Here is a 26,593-nt window from a genome sequence, read left to right as displayed (position 1 = left end):
GAAGGTATAGGCAAGATTCAGGATCAGAACCAGATCAGTTAGAAAACTGAAGTTCCATTGAACCAAAGTCTGGGGGAGTCAGGGACCCAAGGAACTGAGATCTAGTCAAGGAACAAAGAGAGGACAGCAGGATTGCAACCATGCAGATTCCTGTATGGTGTGGTGTCTGGTCTAATTACTAGTATTCAGAGGCCACAGTGATAAATGGCAGTTCAACTCTGGTCTGAAGTCAACTAGCTTTTTAATTGATAGCCCTGAGACAAGCCCCATCCCTTTTTTTAAGTGCTGAAAAACTTGATAGAAGGACCAATTCCTTCCACTTTCAGGCAAAGGTTCTGGCAGGGCTAGGAACATGGAAGTTCATCTGCTGGTGTCAGGTCCAAAGTTCTCCAGGTTGGAGAGTAATGGAAGCATTATTTCAAGGACCTGATGGGGCTAATGCTTCCTCTGGTTTGGAGTTTGCCAGATGTTTTAACAGCTCATTACTGGTTCCTCTGGTTTCCCCCCCACAATTTGTTCCAGGTTTCCCCGAGCATATTCCTTGATAACTAATTAAGGACTCATCCTGTATGTCTTTTAATATTAAAGGGATAAAGCACATCAATTGATGCAAAACTTTTATTATAATTTTACTTTGAAATGAAAAAAATTATCCTATTTTCATTGCCTTATAGATTTTTTTTTAAATGTCTTGCACCACTTGACACACCTTGGTTCTCAGAATTATTCTTAAATTCTGGTCTGACAATCAATGGTATTGTTATTTAAATAAGTTTTTGGCCACCCTCAAGTCATTCTGACTGGCTGGGTGGTCACCTACATTGTGGTCTTCTCTAAATGGAACTTAGACTTCTATCCCTGGGACCTTGAGTTCCAGTTGGCAACCTTCCCCTTCACCTAGGCTAATTCAGAGTTACTACATACTTTCTCACTATCCCTAAGCAATGGTACTTAGTACCCTACTATCCCTACTTTTCACTTCTAGTACTTTTAATGTTTTATCTTCATCTGTTAGACAATCTGACTTACTTGTCATTACATTCCCAAGGTTTAGCACAGTGCCTGGCACATAGAAAGCATTGAATTCAAACATTCATTCATTCTCTGTTACGTCTGTCAATCTATACCTACCTATACCTATTAATAATAATATTTGCAATTATAACTAGCATTTGTATTCTTATTTAATGTTTGCAAAGCACTTTACCTTAATAAATTCTTACAGCTATCCTGTGAGGTAGGTGCAAACCCCTCCAGGTTAAGTGACTTTCCCAGGGTCACACAGTGATTTGAGCTCAGTTATTCCAGACTCCACATTCAGTGCCTTTAAACACTACTCCAGACCTGGCTCAAAATTCACTTCTACAAGAAGTCTTCTATTAATAACTTAACTCCATATTTACAGCTATTTTTTTACCCCATGCCCTCTTCATACAGATGTTCTGAGCTAACTGTATAACTGTACTTGTTTACACGTTGCTTTTTCAGAATCTTATAGCTGTTTTATTGAGCTTAAGATACAGCAATACTTATGCATGTTTTGTCTCCACAACTACAGAAAGCCCAGAATGATATTAAGAGTCTTGAGCTTAAGAGCTGGAGTTCTGCTACATTCTAATGATGTGAGAGCATCATAGGTAAGCCACTTTAGGTCTCTAAGCCTCAGTTTTCTCATCTGTAAAATGTGTATAACAATGCTTGCATTACCTATTTCATCGGTTGCTATGATCCTTCATATAACTTCTTGCAAAACAGGAAGCAATCTACAAATGTGAGCTTTTATTTTATTATTCATATTCATAGTATTATTGACCAAAGTAGAAGCCCTACAGTCATAGGAGTCTGCTTTCTAATTCCTTTATACATTCTCTTAGCAACGGAGCCCCAAACCTAGCAGCTGCCAAAAAAGAAAGAAATAATAAGATTACTGATGATTCTACCAGGAGTTTATTACAACATCCACTGAAATTTGTATGATATCATTTCTGAAGAGCTCAAAACATTTTCCCATTTATTATCTCATCTGAACTCATGTTTTTTTTTTTTATTGGAAATATTTTCATTGCAATGAGACACAAATAGGGTATTCTTTAAAAAGATGTTTTTAAATCACGTCCTATTCTTTCCTTTCTGTGTCACCACAGAAAGGCTATTTTCCTGTTCAATATAATTCTTTCCTTTGTTAAATATACCATTTCAGATGCTGCTAATGTAAAAGGGTAACTGAGCAAAGCATCCCTAGTCTATCCACTTGCTTCCCTTTCTTCTCTTTTCTTACTCCCACTTCTCCTTAACAAGGACTAATTGCTCTTTGCCTCAAGTCTTTAATTCCCAAATAAATCCTCTTCAACCCTTTTTATTTAATTGTTTTCACTCAGTACTTTATTCCTAAAATACTGTGGCAACTGTCCCATTTAGCCTCCTAGACTCAGATTTAGATACAGCTTTCAAAAATATAATTTGTCTTTATTTGCCCTCTAGCCTCCCTTCCTTCCCCTCCTGACTGCTGGGAACTGCTCCCCAGGTACTTGGCAAATCTCATGCTGCTTCCAGGTTCCCCAAAGGCCCTGTTTACCTCCATGCTATCCTATATTCCCAGCCTGCCTTTCTACTGCATTCAAACATATCCTTCCTGTATTGTATTCCTCTAGGTCCATTTTCTAGTGAAAACTAATTTGAGCAAAGGTATTTGTGATTGATAAATTTTTTTTATTTTAACCAAAACCTTAAGTGTGATAGCCCAAAGGAGATCCCCCCCCCCCCCCCAGAAAAAAAAACTATTTCAGGGAGCGAGACCAGGCAGTTGAAAGAGATTAAAAAGCAGAGAGGCTTTTCCTGGCTCTCTTCAATCACTTGGATCAATAGTGTAGGCAGCTACCAAATCGTTAATTACATGTCATATGCTCAACATATTGAGCATAGTTCTCTGGCAATCAGTCAACAAGCTTTGACTGAGCACTGTCCTTGACTTCAAGCACCTTTTTCTAGTATCTATTTTCTACTCTGCATATTGCCCCTTCATCTCAGTGTCTTAGTCTACAATCTTTTTAAGGAAATAAAATGTACATGAAATACTTTCCAAGTAAGCATCTTGATCTTTGGAATTCTTGTGTCCTCTGATACTTTCTCCCAGAAGCCTCTGACACTGGACATTCAACTTTTTTTTCTGCGCCCCCCATCCCCCCAGTCAATGGAGAACCTTATATTTCACTGAGAAAGCTGAGGCCGTTCACTGAAAGTTCTGCCTTCCCCTCATGTCATGCCACTCACATGCCTTCCACTACTATCTCTTCCTTCATCCTTGTCTCACATGAAGAGGTGGCCCTTCTCCTTGCCAAGTCAAATCCTTCTACATGCAGAAATGATCTCCTTCCATCCCACCCCACTCTCTCATTTGTCTTTAATCTCTTCCTCTCCACTGGCTATTTCCCTACTGCCTACAGATATATCCATATCTTCCTTATTCTCAAAAAAAAACCCCCAAAACTCTTACTTGATCTATCCAACCTCGCTAGCTATCATCCTATAATTCTCCTCCCTTTCAGGGCTAACCTTTTTGAGAAGGCCATCTACAATAGATACCAACATTTCCTTTCCTCTCACTACCTTCTGGAGGGTCTACAGTCTGACTTCTGACCTCATCATTCAATTGGAACTGCTTTCTCCAAAGTTATCAATGATCTCTTAAATTACTAAATCTAATGACCTTTTTCCAACCTTGATCCTTCCTACTTTACCTCTCTAACCTCTGACATAGTCTATTACATTTTTTTCCTTGATACTCTCATTTCTCTGGGTTTTTATGATATTGCTCTCTCTAAGTTCTCCTTTGACCACTCTCCATCTCCTTGGCTGAAACTTCAGGCAGGTTGTGAAAATTAACTATGAGAGTTTCCCAGAGCTGTAGCTAGGCCCTCTTCTCTTCAACTTCTATGCAACCACTTGATGATCTCATCAGATTCCATGAATTCAATTATCATCTCTATGCAGATGATTCTCATATCTATTTGTCCCACCCGAATCTCTGTTGATCTTCATTCTCACATCTCCCACTGCCAATTGAACATTTCAAACTAAATATTTCATAGACATTACAAACTCATTATGTATAAAACTGAACTCATTATTTTTCCAAAAAAATCTCTCCTCTTCCTAACTTCCTTCCCTATTGAAGGTACCACTATCTTCTGTTTGACCATTCTCACAATCTGGTTGTCATTCTTTACTCTTCACTCTCTGTCACCCCCACATCCAATCACTTTATCAAGTCCTGTTGTTTCTACCTGTGGAACATGACTCTTATATGCCCCTTCTCTCCTCCAACACTGCAATCCTCATAGTGCAGACTCATTTCAGTCTGGGCTATGATAAAAGTCCACTAGTTGGTCTCCTTCCTTCAAGTCTTTCCCTACTTCAGCCAATCCTGTGCTCAATTGTCAAACTGATTTTCCTAAAATGCAGGTCTAAGCATGTCAACCCTACTTCCATTCAATAAATTCTGGTAGCTCCCTATTCCCAGAAGAATAAAAAACAACCTCCTCTGTTTGACATTTCTAACCTTGATGTCTTTTTTTGCATAACCACAATTTCTCCCTGTATCTCTCCCCAGCCATCCCACATAACAAATAGCAATTTTTAAAGAAATTTTTTTAAATTTCAAAATTTTAAAAGTAAAAAGCTAAAAATCAACATAACTTATCAATATATCAAAAATGTCTAAAAAATATGTGCAGTGTGCAACATTTGTGAATCCCCCACTTCTACAAAGAGGTGAGATGAGAGTCACTTCCCATATCTCTTCTTTCCAGGCATATTTATTCTTTATAATTTTCTGTTTACATTGTTGTAATCAATATACATATTGTTTTCTGATTACTTTGTTCTGCATCAGTTCATAAAGATCTTTCCAAGCTTCCCTGTATTCACTATATTCATCATTTCTTACAATGTGTCAATATTCCATTATATTCATGTGCCACAATTTAGCCATGCCCTAATTGATGAGCAACTACTATGTTTCCAATATTCACTATCCTAAAAATGTTGCTATAAAAATGTTGATGTATATGGAAAGATTTTCTTCTTATCAATGACTTCTTTGCGGTTATAGTGCAGTAAAGTCTAATAATGAAATATTTGGATCCAAGGGAATGGACATTTTACTCATTTCATTTTATAGAATTCCAGCTTTCTTTCTAAAAAGGTTATACCTATTCACAGCTCCACCAACAATGTACTAGATGCCTATTACACAACCTTTCCAACATTTATTGTTCCTATCATCTGTCACCTTTGCCACATTTGTAGGGTGTGAAGTAAAAACTCAGGGTTCTCTTGATTTGGTTTGGTTTTTGGTTTTTTTTTTGGTGATTTGCAACATTCTTTCATATAGTTGGTAATAGTTTGCAATTCTTTTGAGAATTGTTTATTCGTATCCTTATACTACTTGTTTACTGGGAAATGGCTTCTGAACACGTGTGTATGTATGTTGTATGCTGTTTATACATTTTGGATACCAAAATCTTATCAGAAAAATATGATACAAAGATTTCCTGCCCACCACTGAACCATGCCTTCATATTTTAGATCCCAAGTACCTTGTTGGTTTGTACAAAAGATTTCAAAGTTGTCAATTGTGTGTGTGTGTATGTATGTATGTATATATATATATATATATATATATATATATACATATATATATATATATATATATATATATGTATATATATATATATATATATATATATATATCTCCAAAGTTATCCACTTCTGCCATCACTTGGTTTTTTTCTTAAGAATAGATCTTTTATTTCCCAATTGGTAAATGGTCAAAAGGATATGAATAGTCGGTTTTCTGATGAAGAAATCAAAACAATTTATAGTCATCTAAAAAATGCTCTGTCATTACTGATTAGAGAAATGAAAATTTAAACAACCTTGAGATATCACATTACACCTATAAGACTGGCTAAAATGATAGAAGAGGAAAGTGACAAATGTTAGAGGGAATATGGAAAAATTGGGACACTAATTCATTTTTGATGGAGCTATGAACTGATCCAACTATTTTGGAGAAAAATCTGGAGTTATGCCCAAAAAGATATTAAACTACCTATATACCCTTTGATCCAGCAATACCACTACTTGGTCTATTTCCAAAGACAATTAGGGGAAAAGGAAAAGAAGCTATATGTTCTAAAATGTTTATAGGAGCTCTCTTTGTGGTGGCAAAGAATAGGAAATTGCAGGGATGCCCATCAATTGGGGAATGGCTAGACAAGTTGTAGTATATCATTGGGATAAATAATATTGTGTTATAAGAAATGATGAACTCAATGATTTTAGAAAAAAATGGAAAGATCTGCACAAAATAATACAGAATGAAATGAGCAGCAGAACCAAGAAAACATTGTATACAGTAAGAGCAATATTGTTTTAAGAAATGAGAAATGATTCTGAGTTCTTCTGGCTATTAAAAATACTCAAACTATAAAGGATATATGAAGAAAAATATACTGAATCCAGAGAAAGAACTGATAAATAAATGTATAGAATAATTTTTCTCACACACACACGCACATGCACATACATACATACATATATACATACACCTATTGGTAGCCATCTTTAAGCTGGGGGTGGAAGGAGGGAAGAAAAAAAGAAACTTATCTGATAATTTTGTTGTATATTTGAAAGGAATAGCAAGTTGCGCATAGTAGATTTGCAGTTTCATATGAAATCATCTCTTTTATTGTACTATGTTAGAGAAATGCTCATTTTATTTCATAAATAAAAATTAAATTTAAAAAAGAATAGCTCAGACTTATGGATCAGTGAACAATTTATGAATAAACGAGAGAGTACTGTGAGGTATTAAAATGGATAATTTTGATTACATTAAATTAAAAAGGGGTTGTACAAATAAAACAAATGTAGCCAAGATCAAACAGAAAGCAGGAAATTGGAGAGGGAAGAGATTTTACAGACAGAGTCTTAGACAGAGGTCTCATATCTCAAATATATCAAGAACTTTGTCAAATCTATAAGAATATGAGTCATTCTCCAACTGATAATGGTAAAAGGATATGAACAGGAAGTTTTCCAGTGAAGAAATCAAAACAATATATAATCATATGAAAAAACACTCTAAATCATTATTGATTAGAAAAAAAGTACATTAAAACAACCTTGAAATATCACATTACACCTATCAGATTGGCTAAAATAACAGAAGAAGAAAGTGACAAATGTTGGAGGAGATATGGAAAAATTGGGACACATTCATTTTTGGTGGAATTGTGAACTGATCCAGTTATTTTGGAGGACAAACTGGAATCATGCCCAAAAAGATATTAAACTACCTATAAGTTCATAGGTATATATCCCCTTTGACCCAGCAATACTAGATCTGTTTTCAAAAATGATTAGGGGAAATGAAAAAGAACCTATATGTCCTAAGATAATTATAGCCGCTCTCTTTGTGGTGACAAAGCCTGGAAATTGTGGAGATGCCCCTCAATTGGGAATGGTTGAACAGACTGTGGTATATAATTATGATGGCATACTACTGTTCCATAAGAAATGATAAGCTTGATGATCTTAGGAAAACATGGATAGATTTGCATGAAATAATGAAGAAAAATGAGCAGAACCAAGAAAACATTGTTTACAGTAACAATAATAACAATAATATTGTTTTAAGAACTTTGAGAGACTAAGTCATTTTGACTATTATAAATTAACTACAAAGGACGTATAAAGAAAGATGCTATCTGCATCCAGAGAAAGAACTGAAAAATAGAAGTACCTATAGAATGGTTTTCCATATATATGTATGTACATGTGTATTATGTATGTTTACACACACACATACATATTTGTGTCTAATGGTTGTCATATCTGGAGGTGCAGAGGAGGGAAGAAAAAAAGGGAAAAAAGAAAGTTACCTGATAATTTTATTATATATTTAAAATGAATTGCAAGTTGTGTATAATGTGCAGTTTTGTGTACAATCATCCTTTTTTTTCTATTCTACTATGTTAGGTAAATGCATATTTTATTTCTTAAATTAAGAATAAAATAAATTAAATTTTAAAAAAAAGAATAGTTCTACCTAAAGCTGTAAGTATATGATTTGTTTCTGTTCTAATTTTTTTTAGTACAGTCTTTACTATCATAATAAGGTCACATAACCATTTAGAATGTATTATGGAATATGGTTAAATGTGTTGATCCAAGTGTAATTTTTGTCAGACTGATTTTCAACTTCCCAGAAGTTTTTATGAAATAGGGACTTCTTTCCTAAGTAATTTATGTTTTCTGGTATATAGAAGAAGAGGTTATTGAATTCTATTATTTCTAATCTTCCTTTGTCTAAACTGTTGCATTGATCTAGCTCTTTGTTTTTTTAAACTAATACCAACCGGTTTTGATAACTGCTATTTAATAATATCGTTTGAGATCCAGAAGTGCTATTCTCCTTCATCTTTACCTCTTTTCATTATTTCCAGCAAAATCCCCCTTCCTTTCCTCAACTTTAACTTGGATTTTTTGGTAAGTTTTTAAATTTTGTTTTCTGTACTTTTTCCTTCATTCTCATTATTTAACAAATGAGATAACACATTAAAGTATTTTGCAAACCTCAAAGTACTATATTTTGATTATTATAATCAGTTTCTTTCTATTCAATACTTTGATTTTTTGATTCATGGTCCTAATACTTATTTAGTCCTTCTTTGGTCTCTATATCTCTCATGGAATTAAAGGTACTAAAGTATCTATTTGGGGTCTCCTCTTCTGAACAGATTCTGTTATTGTCTTATAGGTCTTGACACCTAGCACTCCTTTTCTATTGTGTTCTCATTCTTGGAAACACCAGTTTTTGCATATGATAGCAATGATATTGCCCCATAGTAGAAATTTTCTTATGTCCTTGATTGTGCAATTCCTTAACAACCTTTGTCTTCCCTGTGGCCATTTTTCCCAATTACTGTGAAATCTCTCTGAGTCCATGCCTTCACACTATTCTGGATGTCAGCTGCCCCCAGGAGTTCTAATTCTTCTTCTCCTGAGACAGAATCAATAGTGTCTCTAAACACAAATATCCCTGCACATTTACCAGTTGTAAGGTTTACACCATCCTTTATAGAATATCTCTCTCCTCCCACAGAAGGATTAATCATGCTGCTGCAACAGTATTGCTTCCTTTTTCTTCCCCATTTTTCTTGCCTCCCTTTGCCTATATGCCCATCTGCTGCAGGCTCCTTTCTTCTTTCCTTTCTCTGTTTGCTGATATATTTAGTTAGAAAATCCTAGAGAATCAAAGATACTAATGGAGACAATGGCTTCAGCATAGTTGTAGTAGGCTGTAAAATAAACCTTCAAAAAGACAAAAATATATATAGTAACATAATCCAAGAGACAATATAGAAAGGGAAATATTATTCTAAATATAAAATGCATAAAACATCTGAAGATCAACGTACCAAATAACTACAGAAGTTATTTTCCTTTTATTGTTAGGTTTTGACTTGATTAGTCAAACTTGATTAATCTGACTTGATCACATATTCTCCTCTATCTTCTTCCTCTTTTCCCCCTTTTATGCATTCACCCATTTCATAATTTAGTCCCACAAAACATTGATTCATCTACAGGTAAGGTATAATGACGTACATACACTGATGTCTCAGATCTGTTTCTCCACCATCACTTCTTTTTGATTTCTGCTTTTGCCCTTGCTTCTTTGTGTACTTTCAGAAAGAAATCTTTTAATGATTTTGCTTATTATTTTGCCTTTGGTTTCTATGTTTATTTAACTTTTCTGTATTTCTGTTGTTTGGGAAATTTGAAAAACAAATAATTTGTTTAGCTCTCATTTTCTTTCTAGCAGTCCTCCAGATTACTTTTTTTTTTTCAAGGAAGAGCCATGTTTTTTTCATTAATGGTTAGGTTCAGATCTGCAGGGTAGTTCATCTTGAGTTCCTTCTTAAGCTCTTTTGCTCTTTGGAGCATTCCATTCCTTCCTATAGTTTCTGGTAGGCGCAGAATAGTCTTGTTATTTGATTGTCCTTCCCTTTCTATTTAGAGGTCTTGCTCCTTATTGCTTGAAGAACATGTTATTTGTCATTGGGATTGTTCGATTTAACCACTATGTGTCTTGGAATTTATGGCACAGGATTTTTTCTGGAGTTAATCTGTGGATTCTTTTAATTGGCACTTTGTTTTTGTATTCAGAAGTTACAGGCAATTTTCTTGTATTATTTTTTGCATTATGGTGTCCAGGTTTTTTGACTCATATTCTTCTGGGATCCTTAGATTATCTCTATGGTCTTATCCTCCTCTTTTGCTCTATTGAGATTTTTTTTTTCTTTTAACATTATTGGTTTTTGTTTCTCTTATTCCAAATGGTTCTTCACTCCTATGTATTTGCATTACCAATCAGTTAGACTCTCTTTTGTTTCTTTGTTGAGATTTGTCACTGTGGAATCCAGTTTTTCTATTCTAATAAAAACCGTTCATTTTACAGATAAGAAATTGAGGCCTAAAAAGGTTATTTAATTTGCCCAATGTCACACAGGTAGGTTGGATTTGAACCCATGTCCTCTAACTCCCAAGTCAGTGTTGTGGTTTTTTTTCCACAATACCACTCCAGGTAGAAGAAACAAAATGAGCAAAGACCTCAATAGAATCATGTACTGACCACTAAATAATCAATCACAGAAAACTGGCTGTCCAGATGGTCTCAAATATATCCAATTTGTTGAAACCTGCTTCACTTAGCAGAACATGTTATGAAATGACCTTTCTCTTATTGCTAATAGAAAATGTATCTTATTATTACAATATTTATATAGTAGAGAAGCAGTATGACTTAGTAGGTAAATCACAAAGTATTAGAGTCCTAGGTTTCACGGCCTATGACACACATTAGTTGTGGTAACCCTGAGCAAACATATATTCAAAACCCTAATGTCTTCAAGGGTCTCAGAGAAAGCGAAATAAGACAAAGAGCCAAAGTAAGACTTTGTTCCGAGTTGGGTTTTTTTGTTTGGGTTTTTGGTTTGGTTTTTTTTTTTTTTTTTTTTTTTTTGGTATTAAAAGATGGGAAAAATGGTTAGAATACAATGCACTAGGGAAGAATTGAGAAAGAAATAGAAAAAACTTACTAGTTCACATAAATTGGATATGTAAGAAGAGTATATAAACATGGGGAAAGTTTTTTAAAAAGTTAGAGAAAAGCACTTGGGGCATACAGTGACATCTTGTAAACTACTCTTATCTGAATCAGAATAAGGAATGTTAAGTACTTAAAGGAAAAGTTCATTAAATTACAAGGAGAAACAGACAGGAATATCAAGATGCTTATTCCTTCCCCTTTCCAAATGGAAAGTGTGCTGAACCTGAAGTTGTAGGATCTAAGTTCAAATCTTGGCTCTACTACTGACTATCTGATTGACCTTGGACAAAGTCACTTATTCACTGGTAACATAGTGGTCAAGTCACACTGAAGTTTGGGACATATAGCACAAGAGCAAGGTAAGGGTAAGATGAGTGTGACAGCAGAGATTTGATCTTTTGGAAGACCAGTCCAAGAATGGACATAGGCAATTTATTTCATGTTGTCTTGTTGCTAAAAATGACTAAATGGAACAAACTAGACACCTTTTTCCTATGATCAGTTTCTAAAAAACTCTAAAGACCAGTTGCCTGTTTATTATCCATATCCATCCTTCCACATACCTACTTAGGGTTCTGGCTACTTGCAGAGGAAACAGCATATATAACAAAAAACTAGATATTCATTCTATTTGATGTCTCTAGGTACAAACATTTAATCTCACTCGCTTTACATATTCCTCTAACACATACATACATACACATACACACAGAGGTGTCTAAAATTCTTCAAACTAATAATTATCTAAGTGTCTATTCTGTGCAAAGCCTTTTACTAAAGATGTAATGATGACATGGAGATGACCCTAGGTTCTTGAATGCTACTGTAGTCGAATTCAAGCTTGCTTCAGTTTTAGCAAGCTTGAAAGGACTAGAGAACATCCTAAGTTACCGAATATGTGACTATTGTCTAATTATAAGCCTAGATGAGTTCAGAAAGGTCCATTAACCAAAAGTTAGCTATTTTGTGAGGGGTTTGGCTAAAATATTAAGGGGGCAATGGTTTTCAATCTAGAAGAAATCTATGGGACACTGTGTGGTACAGTGGAAAGAGTATTATATTTAGAATCAGAGGAAAGGGGTTCAAATCCTGACTGCCATTTAATATTTATGTGATCTCAAACAAATCACTTAACTTCTCTGGGCCTCAGTTTCCTCATCTGTGAAATGAAGGGGTTAGACTAGTTGACTCCTAAGATAACTTCCAGCCCAAAATCTATTAATCTACAAAGCTAATCCAACACCTTCATTTTATAAATAAGAAAACATAAACTTAAAAAGGTTAAGTGATTTTCTTATGGTCACACAAGTAGTAAGTAGCCACACCAGGATTTGAAACCAGGTGGCACAGTGGATAGAGCACCAGGCTTGGAATCAGAGAGACTCATCTTCCTGAGTTCAAGTCCGACCTCAGACTTCCTAGCTGTATGACCCTGGGTAAGTCACCTAACCCTGTTTATCTTCTTTTTCTCATCTATAAAATGAGCTGGAGAAGGAAACAAATCAATTCAGTATCTTTGCCAAGAAAACCCCAAATGAGGTCCCAAAGATTTGGAGACGACAGAACAACAATAAAAAAAAAAAACCTCTGATTCTAAATGCAGTGTTCTTTCTACTACGCTACCCTACCCCAAGAATTGTGATTTGTGTCAGTGGAGGAATCATCCACGCTGGTAAAATGTCAGTTCCTTTAAATACTGACGTATGTATATATCCAAGTACCATGCCTACTATGTGTACATCTTAAAATAGTAAAAACATTTCCATGTACTGAACTCCTGAACAATGCAGCTAGCATTCAGACTAGCACAAGGATGCCATTAATAACATAACAAAAACCAAACCTGAACCTTGGATGATATAGCCTGACCACCAGCCATTGGCAGCATGCTGTGATCATCAAAAGAGAAATACAGCTGATAACATAACTTCCCATTGAGAACAAGACACACACAAGAATATGACAATGTTCCTGCTTTTGCCCTCTTTTCACCAAGATAATTGGTCAAAAAAATAAAACAAATAAAACCCAAAACATCACCTTTTTTTAAGGAAGTCTGTCTTTGGAATATCAAATGCAAGAGCTACTGTAAAGTCATCAGTTTTTTCTGCTTACAGTTCTGTCAAATATAATTAAACACTGCTATGTGCTTTGGGCAGTTTTTATCCTGAAGATACTATGGCATCCTAGAATGCTATGAACCTAGTATTGAGCATCCAAGTTACCACCCTGGAAAGAATCAATGTATGCTTGAAGTATGCAAAAGAGAGTTTAAAAGCTACTATTTAATAATCATAAATTTTGCTGATATAACTCAATAGATGTGACTGCCTCCTTCCTGTTGGGGAAGCTCACCCAAGGAGAGGAGATGACAGAAGAGAAGAGAAGGAAGAAAAGGAAAAGATAGAGTAGGCTTTGAAAGGAAAAAATAATTTAAAATATTAGACAAACCTCAGGTGTTATTAGTATTTAATCTCTAACAACCATGTGTTGTTAGAAAGGGATAGTATCCTATGGATGCCTCAGGTCTTGGAATCTCTCACCGCCGTATCTGCTACAAGCTACAGTTGACTATGGTATGCTAGATGGCCTTGCCCTTCCAAGATTATACTAACTGGGAAGCCACTGACTATACAGCTTTCAGACACTGAAGTGGAAATTTAGGTGTTTCTCAAGTGGGAACTGGGAGATCCCTTTGTTAAGGCTAGAGATAATCCATCTGTCTCAGAAAAACGAGAAGCTTTCTCCTCTGGTTCAAGAGGAGAAGGACATAATTAGTACCTCTGGGTCTCAAAAGGCAAAATCAGATTGACTGTAAATTCTCTAACAGCAACAAATTTATCACATGAGAAAGAAATGTTCCTATATAGATTAGTCCTTTTTGAAAAATCTGCATTATGGCACTCAAAGTTTCTCATCAGTCCTTCTGGCTTCATATTAGAAGACCTGGCTTTGCACCCTGACTGCAACATTTAATGAGCTGTGTGACTATGAACACGCCACTTAACTTCTCTGAGACTCAATTTACTCAGCTTTAAAATGGGGCTAATACTAGCACTACCTCCCTCAGAGTACTATTGTGAGGAAAGCACTTTTAAACTGTAAAATACTATGTTAATATGAGAAGCATCATGGCTTAGTGAATAGAATTGAATTGAGAGTATGGACAACCAGAGTTCTAAGAACCATTTCTGGCAGTGATTGTGACCCTGGACAAATTCCTTAATCTCTCAGAGTCCCAGGGAATTTTAATATTGTAAGTTATAGAGTGAACGTAGATCTTCCCCTGGTAAAGGGAATTTGCAAAACAGGAAATTCACTGAAATCACAGATCCAGACCAGAAAAAAAATAACTATTAGCCCAATAAGCCACTGGTTATTTGAAATAAAATGTTATATTTCTTGTTTTTTTAGAACTCCCCATCGAGCCATGCACATAGACCCATTCTAAGAATTGGTCTTTTGATTTTAACAAGCATTTTCCCCTCCAGTTCAAATGAAGGGCAAGCACATTTCTCAAACCAGACTGATACCAATATAGACCACCTACACCATCAATGATAGTTAGAATAGATTACTTGCTTTCCTTTAAAGTATCTGGCCTGGCTATGGGTACAATCCCAATTTCATAAATAATTACAAAGTCCATCATAGGAATTTGATTACTTGATCAACAATCAATCAGAGCCCAAAATCTAGGTAGCCGCATCAGGACAAAGAACTGAACCTGTGACGTCATTACTCTAGGGAGCTCCAATTTGAGAGAACTCCATCTACAAATGCAGGATGATACCTTTTTCTACAACTTACAATCTTAGATGGGTGACCAGAGTTCTACAGCAGATATGGAAATGTTCATTTAATTTGGTGCTTGTTAAATTCAGCATAAAAAAATGACACCCCTCCCCCAAGAAAAGAAAGTTGTGTAGAACAGAGTACTAAAAGGTTAAGTGACATGCCTAGGATCACGTAGCCAATTTGTGTCAAAGACAGGACTTAAATCCTGGTCTTCCCTGGCTTTCTATGCAGGATTGAGTTCTCTGGCTTCAATAGCATCATGAAGTGAACAGAATCTCTTGTTCTCTGGCTTCAATAGCATCATGAAGTGAACAGAATCTCTTGTCTCTAAGGTGCTTCTCCTCTCTACAGGAGTCTATAAATCCTAGGGGGGTCCTTAGAAGGACTGTAGAGAAATCTGTAGAGAAATCTTAACCCCACATATTTTTGATGAGTCAAAAGTAGATAAGATCTCCTTATTCTCTTTACACTTCCTGGAAGACCGAGCCTGAGGTTCTTGACATCTTCAAAGTGATGTTCTTTGGTTATTAGTTGCACAATATAAAGATCTTAATGAAAAAAAGAAGGAAGATTGCCACAATCCTTCTTGTCTTTTTTTCTTTATCTTTCCATTCTCAGAATTCTCCTTACAGTGAATTCCTAAAAAATCAAATCCCAGGTTCTACAGGGACTCTCTCCCTGGCCTCTACAATCTCCTTCAACCTTAACTTATCCTTTCATAGCATAAATTGAACTGACTGAAAAATGCTGCCACTTTCTACAAAGGGACTGGAGCTGTCACCTGTGACAAGAAAATCACATACTGACACAGATTATCACTCAAACAACACTATCTGCAAGGCATCTTAACCTAGATATCTCATCATCAACACAGATGAGATAAAAATGAATATTCTCAGTTTTTCCTTGCTCCCCTATCTAATCCAATCAACATTTATTAAGTGGCTACTGTGTGCCAGGCATTGTGCTAAGCACTGGGGATACAATTAATAAAAAGAAAGACCGTTCCTGCCCTCTACAAGCTTATAATCTAATGGGGGAGGGGATAGCACACAAAGGGCAGGAGGATTGGGCTGCTCCCAGCGTGGGAACATCTTGTTCTATAGTGTTCAAACCAGAATGAGCAACAGATGCAAAGTGGAGTGAACTTTCTTTCCCTTTCACAATGCCTTTCTTCTCCTATGTCCAGCTTTTGTATCACATTCAAGTGAGATAACTCACTGCCAGTGTCAAAAACTTCAGGGTCAAGTTTAAATCATTTGTGCCCTTCACGATAAATAATCCAGTCTTTTGAATGAATGAATAAAAACAATATTTATCAAAGGCTTACTATGTGTCAGTACTCGGGCTAAAAATATAAGCAACCAAGATAATCTTTTCACAGAGAACACATTCTAAAAAGAAAAGATAATAAATAAAAGGGAAGTTATAGGGATGAGGGGAGTTACTTGCACCATGGCATAATTTGGAAGTGGTTGAAAAGTGACACAGAAGCCTGACTTTAAATAAGGCAAAAGTTCCCCATCAGAGCCCAGGGTTCCAGGGGCATAGTCCAGATTCCAGAATGGCCAAATCTGCCTCTGCCTGCCTATCTGTCTGTCTGTCTCTCTCTTTCTGTCTCTTGTCTGTCTGTCTGTCTGTCTGTCATCTGTCTGTCTCCCCCCCCTTTCCTCCCGCCCAAATCATAGCTGGAAGATAATTCCCACTACAACATAACTGATGAATAGTCAGCCAGCCTTCAGTTGCAGGCTGGTCCAAGAACCCACGTTGACTTTGTACACATTTAAAATTCTTATTAAGATGTCACACAACAACAATGTCATGGACATCTCTCAGATTTGGAAGAACTTTGCTACATGATGACCTATTCTTCATTATAAGCAATGCTGAGCTCAGATTCAATCCTTAAGAGTCAACCCGATATGGTGAACCTTTAATAAACTTTGTTTTACTTTGGCTGGAAAAAAAGAAGCAAAGCTTGAAGTAAGAGGAAAAGGTTAGTGGGATGGTTTTAGGTCATGTGAGAAAAGTGGGACAGGATCCTGCCTCACGCCAAGCATTAATCAAAGCTCTGTGAGACAACATCTTATGACTAATTCTATCCCCTTGGGGTTGACAGTTTCTTTAAGAAAATCCCTGCTAGATGGGTAAAACTTGGGAAACAGAACGGGGAGCAGGGCAGAGAGGGATATGAAACTAAAATCCAAGTTCTACTTCTTTGGCTGAGGGCAAGACTTTATTAATACTAACTTCTCACATTTCAATAATGCTTTAAGGTTGACAAGTACTCACAATAACCCTAAGACACAGGTCATGACAAGTTATCCTTATTTTACAAATGAGGAAACTGAGGTCCATAGAGTTGGAACTCAAACTCTGGTTCTCCTGATTCCAACCCAGTTCTCCTACTCTAGCAACCTGATTCCCACGTATTATCAAGGTCTCTAATATGTAGTCTCCATAGGAAAATAGGAATAGGAAAAAAAACCTAGCTCCTCTCCCTTATGGGTGTTCCTCATCTTTATCCATCTTCCACATGGTTTGTTCTCTTACAGCCCACCAATCGATGGAGCAAGGAGGCACTGAAGCAAGAAGGACAATGGAACCAGAAGATATCAATGCACTCTGGATGTTGGGGTTAAATAACTGGCCTTAAATGTCAAGCAGCAGATGTAACCTATATCAGGTAGCTTGCTGTCTTGGGGAGGGAGGAGAGAAGGAAGGGAGGGAGAAAAATTTGGAATGAAAAGTCTTATAAAAATGAACACTGAAAACTATCTTTACAAGTAATTAGAAAAAAAGCAAAATACTATTTACAAAAAAAAAGAATCAGGCAGATCCAGGTTCCTATTATATATCCTGGCTCTATCACTGATCTAGGGTCACTCTCAGGTCCCTCAGGCAACTTGCTAGGGTTATAAATTGCAAAGCAGATGCTAACTTGCCTTAATAAATGGCATTCCCTTATACTAGTCAGGAACCGCAAAACTTAATCTTGGCAATATGGGCCAGGTAGACAAATAAGATCTGTGCCTTATTAGGTCATTTTTCTTGTCTTAATGATGCCTAGATTAGACCCCAATCAGGAGGACAGATGAAAACACTGAAACCTATCTTGGGAGGCACCCATAGACAGGACAATATATTTTTTTTTTCTGAGTGCTTTTTGATCTGACTGTCTTGCTTTCCTAAACAGGAAGAGAGGTGGACATGATTGGAATAAGACCAACAACTGCTCTCTGCCCTAGTATAGCCACTGTCCCCATGGAGGACAATGCTTTTACATGGTACCTCTTTGCTGTATTACCCATATTGCCTTAAGGACCAACAACAGTCCAACTCTTCCATTCTGAAGGATTATATCAGCTGTCAGGCTCTTGGCTTTCTGTACCAAATATGAGAAAGTGGGGACCTAAAGAATTTAATTATCACTGTCCTAAAACTTCCTTGTAAAAGAAGTCTAATTTGCTCCATCCAAAAATTTCTTACCAGAGTTGAAAATGAGTAGAAAAAATTGGATTGTGAAAGGAAGAAAGTCCATTCTACTGAGCTGGGTATTCAAGGTCCTGCATGATCTGGCCTCCAATACCTTTTCATTTCAGCTCTATTTACTGATATGCATGCATGTTGTATCCCCTCAGTAGAATACCAGTTCTTTAAAGACAGGGGTGTGTGTGTGTGTGTGTGTGTGTGTGTGTGTGTGTGTGTCTGTGTGTGTGTGTGTGTGTGTTTGTATCTACAGCCAGACCCCAGCATCATGTCTTGTACTTAGTGAAATGATTCTCATACTGCTGCCTTGCATGGGAATTGGATTTAAATAAGGCAGAGTTACACAAAGTCATTAGCCTCCAATGTCATCGAAGTCCAGTAACAAAACAAGTCAAAATGATTGGCAATGGCCTGGGATACAGTGAATGATATCAGAGGCAATGTCCAATCAATGACTAAGGACTGAGTAAAAACTGAGACAAAACTAGGGCTTGCTAGTCATCTTGACAAACTGAATCTAGGTCAGCCAGAAACCTAGAACTTGCTGGAACATCTGACTACATTTACCGTGACAGATTCTCTAGCTATAAAATTAGGAAGTTAGACTACATCAGGGGTTATTAGCCTTTTTATCTATGTCGTGGATTCCTTTATACCAAACTGTAGCCTATGAACTCCTTTTCAAAATGTTTTTAAATGTACATAATACATAGGGTGATAAAGAAAACCAGTTGTATTGAAATACAGTTCTCAAAATAATAAGGAAGCAATTTCATGGACCTCAAGTTGAGAATTCCATGACTCAGATGATCTCTAGGTACCATAGAGGCCTGATATATTAGGATTCTCTTACAGAGATGATTCTCAAAGGTGTATGCAGCAGTACACTAGCATGCAGTGAGTTTCTCTAGATGTATTATAAAATTTTGGATGTTACGCTGTTACAGGCAAAAGAAAATTTATAAATAATTGGCTTAATGTAATTTTTACTTAACTGGTATACATAGTATGCAAAGTATAGTCTTCTTAAAATAAACAAAACTTGCATTTTACAAACACTAACCTTGAACTTACAAGAAACTAAAAGAAAAAAAACTTGCCTGCTTTCACTGAAGGGAAATAACACATATATGTATCTCCCAACTCTCTCCTGATACTACTTAACCAATCTGTGTACTGTGATTCTTGGTAACAAAGAGAAGTGTTCCATGAGCAAAAGACAAAAGTGAAAAAGGAGAACCACTAGAGACCAGACAACAATAAGCAGGGGCTACCCACATCTGTCTGAAGAAGCAATTGCTCTGGGTCCCATGCATTTAATTATACCCTTGTTGTCTACCAATGCCGAACATTGCTTTAAGGACCCAACAACTCTTTTGCTTTGTATACTATACCTGCCCCTCCTCCCTCTTGTCCTGCCCACCAAACCACAAGGAGCAATCTTCCTCATCACTTGGTTTTCATCAGCCCTGCTGGACAAGACCAATGCCTAAGCTTAGGATGAAACACTAACCTCATCCACGTTCTCGAATGCATTGATGACGTCATATGGCAAACAGGATAGCAAGTCAATCACAAACCAGGTCTTCAGGTAATTCATGCGGATGAGTTTGGGGTCAGAGATCACCTCCCCAGCTGGTCCAACAAAGGTAGTATGGAAATTAAGCACAATGTCCACCAGGAAGATGACATCCACAATACTGTCCACAACCAGCCAGGCCACATTATTCTGCCTTGTTTTAAAAGAGACATTGTAAGGGACCAAAATGGCAGTGTAGAAAGTTAAGATCAAGATGATCCAATCCCAGGTGGTCTTGAAAACACAATAATGTAAGATGATGTGAGGGGGAGTCTTTGGTGCCTCTTGCTTGTATTGGGGAAGAATGTCTGAACCCAGCTGTAAGACCTGTGTGGAAAGACACAAACAAGAAAATACTAAGTTAAGACTTCTGTTGCAAACATTTGGGCAATTTGCTTCTTCCTGAGACATTCATTCATTCCATACTTGAAGTACCACTATAGTATAGGAATGGCCACAGATATATGAAGGAATGTGGACACAGTTAGCTCCATGAGCTATAACATTCCCCTAACATACAAGTGCTGCATAAAGCTGGTTAGGAGTAAAAGAGAGAGAACTTGGTGGCAAAGAGAATGAAAACAACAAAGACAAGAGAGAAGTAGTACCAGAGATGTAATTCAGTTCAACAAAGAATTACATTCCTATGCACAATACGGTCTATGAGTGGCTGGCCAATTGCATATCATAAAGATACAAACATATGATTTATCACACTCAAGTACTATGGTTTAATATAACAGATATAAAATCTCCTCTGGCATTCTAGCTACCACAATTTCATTAACCAGCATTTCCATACATATCTGTAGCATTATCACTAAAGTCTAGAATGAAGACCTTGGAAACAACAACGTATTGAATCATTGAAAGCTAAATTATGCTCATGTAGTATAGTATCAAGTGTATTTTTGTATTATAATTCTTTGAAAACTGGTATATGTATTATTAAATAGGGACCATTAAACTAACCAGAACATTTGTCTAAACAGAATACTTCATCCCTAATTGAATTAGCTAACAGACATCTTAATAACTCTCATCATGCTAGTACTTTAAGATTTACAAAATGCTTTTATTTCAACAGTCCTTTTATGTAAAGGATTATCGCCCCCAGTCTGCAAATGACAAAACTGAGACTCACAAAGATTAAGCAGAGAATACATACAAAAATCTATGTATATATGATGTCTACAGAGTAAATGGAAGGTAATCTTAGAGGGCAGGAATTGGAAGGAGGGGAGCAAAGAAAATTAAAAAAGGATTCCTTCCTGCAAAAATTGCTATTTAACCTCAGTCTTGAAGAAAGCCAGTGAAGCAGAGACAGAGGGTGAAGGTAGAGCATTACGGCCATGGAAGCAGTCAGTAAAAAGGTAAGAAATTGGGAGATAATTTATCTTGTGTAAAGAAGAGTAAATAAGTCATTTTATCTGACTCATAGTGTATATGGATTGGAATAACATGTGGGAATATTAGAAAGTTAAGAAAGGATCAGGTTTACTAAATTAGGGACACTATGCCACTGTTGGTGGAACTGTGAACTGATCCAACCGTTTTGGAAAGCAATCTGGAATTATGCCCAAAGAGTTATTAAACTGCCTATACTCTTTGAACTAGATATACCACTACTAGGTCTGCTTCCAAAGACTATTAGGGAAAAATGGAAAAGAATCTATATGTTCTAAAATATTTATAGCAGCTGTCTTTGTGGTGGCAAAGAATTGGAAGTTGTGTGGATGCTCACCAATTCGGGGATGGCTGAATAAATTGTGGTATATGATAGTGATGGAATACTACTGTGCTTTAAGAAATGACGATCTTAGAAAAGCATGGATAGATTTGCTCAACATAACAAAGAGTAAAATGAGCAAAATCAAGAGAATGTTGTTTACAATAACAACAATATTGTTTTAAGAACAACTTTGAGTGACTAAGTCATTTTAACTATTAACTATTATATTTAACCCAAATTAACTACAAAGGACATATGAAGGAAAAATACTATCAGCATCCAGAGAAAAAACTGATAAATAGATATAGAATATACAGATATATATACATACATATTTGCATCTAATGGTAGCCATCTCTAGGGTAGGGATGGGACAGAAGAAAAAAGGGAAAAAAAAGAAAGTTACATGATAACTTTATTTTTATTATTTTTTATATATTTAAAAGGAACATCATGCTATACATAATAGATTTGCAGTTTTATGTACAATCATCTTTTTTTTCTGTTCTACTATGTTATGGAAATGTTTGTTTTATTTTTTAAGTCCAGAATAAAATAAATTTAACTTTTAAAAAACATTTTAGCTCCTAAAGACCCTTAAATGCCAGACAGAACATTTTATAATGATCCTGGGGGATCCAGGAAGCCACTGGAGTTTATCATTTGGGGTCTGGAGGGATAAGGTCCTGTGCTTTAGGAAAATCACTTTGGCAGTTTAATGGAGGGTGGATTGGGGTGGGGAGAGACAAGGCTGGAGACCAATTAGAAGGTTATCACAATAATCCAGTGGAGACGTGCTAAGGCTCTGTAAAATGATGGTTGCTTTGTGAGTGGAAAAGACATATGCTAGATACATTGTGAAGTTTATTACTAAAGAGGAAGAGAAAAATAGTATTATGTTTTTATAGTACAGTCAGTCAAAGAAAGGAGCTGGGAGGGCAGGGGGCAGAGCACATACAGCATTTTGCTTTATTGGTTTGTTTTTGTTTTTTTTTTTTAATAGGGAAGACCAGTACATTTTTGTAGACAGCAAGAGCCAACTTAAAGAAAAAAATTAAATATTTGAGAATGATGGAGCAAGGTCCTGAAGGAGAAAAGAGAAGACAGGTTAAAGAATACAAGTAAACGGCTTCACCCTAAAAAGGATGAACACTGTTGGGGGTGGAAGCTCAATTCCATGTGGACAGTCTCGGGCGGATAAAGGTGGGAACTTCTAAATCTTAGAGTTCTCATGAGGCCCCCCATGAAACACCAGGGAATCGAGGAGTGAGACCGAGCTATCTCGTGTATTTCCGCCTCTTCCCGTGAGAAACGTGATGGGAGGAGCATCCCTGCCCTCGAGACTGTCTCAGATCTGGGCACACCTATTGTTATCTAACAGGCACGGTATTCAGGTGCAAACTACACGGCCGGAGCTTAATTAGGGTCAGGAAAGCCTGAAGGCGCTCTTAGAGCGGAGGGGCCCTGACAGGATAGAAGGCTCCGTCTTTCCTCTCTTCGCTCTCCCCTCCCCCTCTCTCCCCACTTACACTTCTGCTTCCAATCTCTTACCGTAAGATCTTTGCCTCCTTGGGAGATTTCTCTCTCCCTCCTAAGGAAGAGCTCCCCCTGCACATGTAACCAGGACCCTGAATAAAGCCTAACCCTTGTTCGACTCCAGAAAGTCTCTTCTCTCATACGTTTATCCGGTTTGGCCAACCGAAGACCTGGGACAGGTAAGGTAAGACTCGGGTAGCCCTCAGGCCTCTAGGCCTGGCAGAACACTACCTTGTATTCTTAGACTGGAACAAAGGAGAAGATCTGAAGTTCTCAGGACAGAAAATAAGAGAGTTCACCATGGATGGATTCAACTTTCAGTGAAGTAGCAAGCCATCTACTTAGGAAAGTGGAATGGGCTTAGAAACTGGCAATTAAGAGAACATTAGTAACTTGGTTTTGGTTGAATGAAGTCGAAAGACAGGTTGCAGAGGGTTTAGACATCAGTGAGAGGAGATGAAGTAGAAGAGGAGTTTAACTGAGAAAAGGAAGAGGAATATAGGATTCCAATTAGTGAGGATGGATGAATCAAGTGAAAAGTTTAAGGGGGAATTGTTTTTTTAATATGAGGCAAAGGCTTGAGGAGAAAGGAGAAAGTTTGGTATAGGAAATAAGAGAAGGATCCAAACATATATTAAAAAAAAAAAAAAAAAAGATTATCCAGTAAGAGTGAAGGCCAAATCAAAGTTAGTACAGATTGGTAGAAGTCCCAATCAGCATGATTTCTCAACTTCTTCCAGCAACAACTAATAGCTCAAGAAATCTCTTAGTAAGAATTAAGTGATTTAATGTGTGTTAGTCTTATCCCTCCAAGCAAAACTATCAGGAAACATTGTGTCTATTGCAAAATAAATCTACAATACTCCAGTGAAGAGAAGACACCTCCTTTCATAAGCTCTATGAACTGCTTGCCCTGTGAGCTGTATTTACATGTTAGTCCCCACCCTCATCTGCCTAGACTTCAAGCCCTGGGAAACTTTGGCTCTCGCTCTCTGAGTTTCTCATTCTACTAGGGCATATCTGTTATAGGGAGGAACCCAGAAAAGTTAGGCTAAGCCAGAAGAGCCCCAAGCCTGTGATTTACCAAAACTTTTACTAGTCAGAGGTGAAAAGGGTACATAGATGAAATCCATGCCAACAAGAAATTACTCCTTCAGGGGCTGTTCCTGCCTTTGCAGGTCAAACTGCTTTGCTTCTGACAATAATTTCTAAATTTCTGAGTGAAACTTCTTTCTCACTCATGTCACGCAGTATCTCTTTCCCAGTCCCTAGATTGGAAATCCCAAACCAAATGAATATTGGGTTAGATAGGACTGCTCTACTGCTCCACATCCCTACCATTGATGACCCAGAAGCAGAGAGAGTAGGAAGATCTCCTTTGAGCCTAATAACTCTCCAAAAGGCCAAAGAGAAGACCAGGTCATTAAATCCATCATCATAGGGATGTGTGCCACAGCAATTCCTTTCTCCCTATGTAAGAAGATAATAGGTACATTTCACACTCAGGCCCAAAGGCTTGGGTCTTGGATGTCCTGTGACACATTCTCAATGTATAATCTGTATTTCACTTTCTCTGCATATTGTTCCCACCCCCATCCAACAGAATGTAATTTTCACTGGGATTGTTTTGTCTTTATTTCTCCTGGGCCCAATACAGTTTCTGGCAGGATTAATAAATAATGGTCTAATTGAATTGAACCTATCCACAGTATCCTTTCCACTGGAAAATCAGACTCAGAATTAGCTATAGGCTCCTAAAGGAGCTAGCTTCTCTCCCCCTCATTTATACTTGTGAGGAAATTGAGTCCTGGAGTAAAGAGCCTTATCTAAAGTCACATAGTCCATGACATAGTCATGAGAGGAACCAACAACCTGTGACTTCCAGTCTGGTGCTTTTCCATTATACCATTCCACTTCTCTAGTTAACAAATGGGAGGCAGCATGGCAAATAGAAAGGGAAAGCTAGCTACCCTTAATATTGCTCTAAGGATTAAATAAAATGTGAAAAGTGCTTGATAACTATAATGTGCTGTAAGAGTACTACTGAAATGTGATTGCAAACAGACAGATTATGAAGAAAAACTGTTGCTTGATGGAAAGTGAATATGGGATTTTAAAAAATCTACGTATTAAAGTCTTGATGTAAAAAATTCAAAGTGCCAACAGCAATTTTCTGAAGACCTGGAACTATGGCGCTGAACCCACACATCTTAGCATAATCTGCTTTACTTTAATGTGTAACTGGATTTAGTGATTTTCTTTTAAAGGCCCCCCCCCCAAAAAAAATAACTAAACTTCATTTATGTAGCAGCTCTTGAGCCCTGAGCTATCAGAAAGAAAGGTGTGCTCTGACTTTAAGAAATAAGCAAAGAGAAGCTGCAAACCAGTCCACTCATCCTGAAAAGCAATTTGGAATTATGTTTTTAAAAAATGGTTAAAATGGCCATAACCCTTGACCCAGAGCTGCCACCCCTAGGCATATCTTCAAAGAAAGTCAAAGACTGAAAGATCCATATTACACTGAAATATTTATGGCCACACTTTTTGCATTGGTAATGATCTAGAACCAGAGAAGATGCTCATCTACTGGATCATGAGAAAACAAGTTGTGGTATCTGGATTTAATAGGATATCACCATACTCTAAGAAACAATGAATCTGAAGAGTCAGAGAAGCATAGGAAGAACTATATGAAATGACAGCGTGAAGTAAGCAAAGCCACAAAAACAATATACATACTGTCTACAGCAACATAAATGGAAAAAACAAAAACAAATCAAAAGTGGGCACTGTGTCATTATAAGAGTCAAGCTTGATCTCTGAAGAAAAGAGGAGAAAATGTACCTCCCTCTTATCTTCACAGAGCTGGTGGAATCATGGGTATGGGAAATTACATAAACTATCAGACTCAGATTGAGTAGATTAGGTTTTTTTTTTCCTGAAGAGCTTTTATCCCCTCTCTATTTTGTTGTTATAAGAGATAACTTCAGTATTGGAGGATGATGTGCCTTTCTTTCTCTCTCTCTCTCTCTCGCTCTCGCTCTCGCTCTCGCTCTCGCTCTTTTTATTCCTCTCTGTTTCCCTCTGTCTATCTCTATCTAACTCTGTCTGTCTGTCTCTCTGTGTCTCTCTCCATATATATGTGTATGTATGTATGTGTATATATACACATATATATTTATATATAAATATGGATGATGTAAAAAAATCAATAAAATTTTAAATTAGCAAATAAAATAACTATGTTCTACAAGTAGATTCACAGCACAGGATTTTGAGT

General features: G+C 36.8%; 1 protein-coding gene across 3 annotated transcripts in view; it reads right to left on the bottom strand.

The window, feature by feature from the left end:
* The window catches only part of KCNH1 (potassium voltage-gated channel subfamily H member 1), a 582,340-nt gene that overhangs the window by 496,025 nt on the left and 59,722 nt on the right, over positions 1–26,593 (bottom strand). For all 3 annotated transcript variants that reach the window (XM_072637864.1, XM_072637862.1, XM_072637863.1), the window contains exon 6: positions 19,980–20,372. In XM_072637864.1, the coding sequence (XP_072493965.1) occupies positions 19,980–20,372 (393 nt within the window). The remainder of the gene's footprint in view (positions 1–19,979; positions 20,373–26,593) is intronic.

Source organism: Notamacropus eugenii, chromosome 2, assembly GCF_028372415.1.
Source record: "Notamacropus eugenii isolate mMacEug1 chromosome 2, mMacEug1.pri_v2, whole genome shotgun sequence".
Classification (NCBI taxonomy): Eukaryota; Metazoa; Chordata; class Mammalia; order Diprotodontia; family Macropodidae; genus Notamacropus; species Notamacropus eugenii.
The sequence above is the reverse complement of the archived record's forward strand: the minus strand, read 5'-3'. Positions and strand labels throughout refer to the sequence as shown.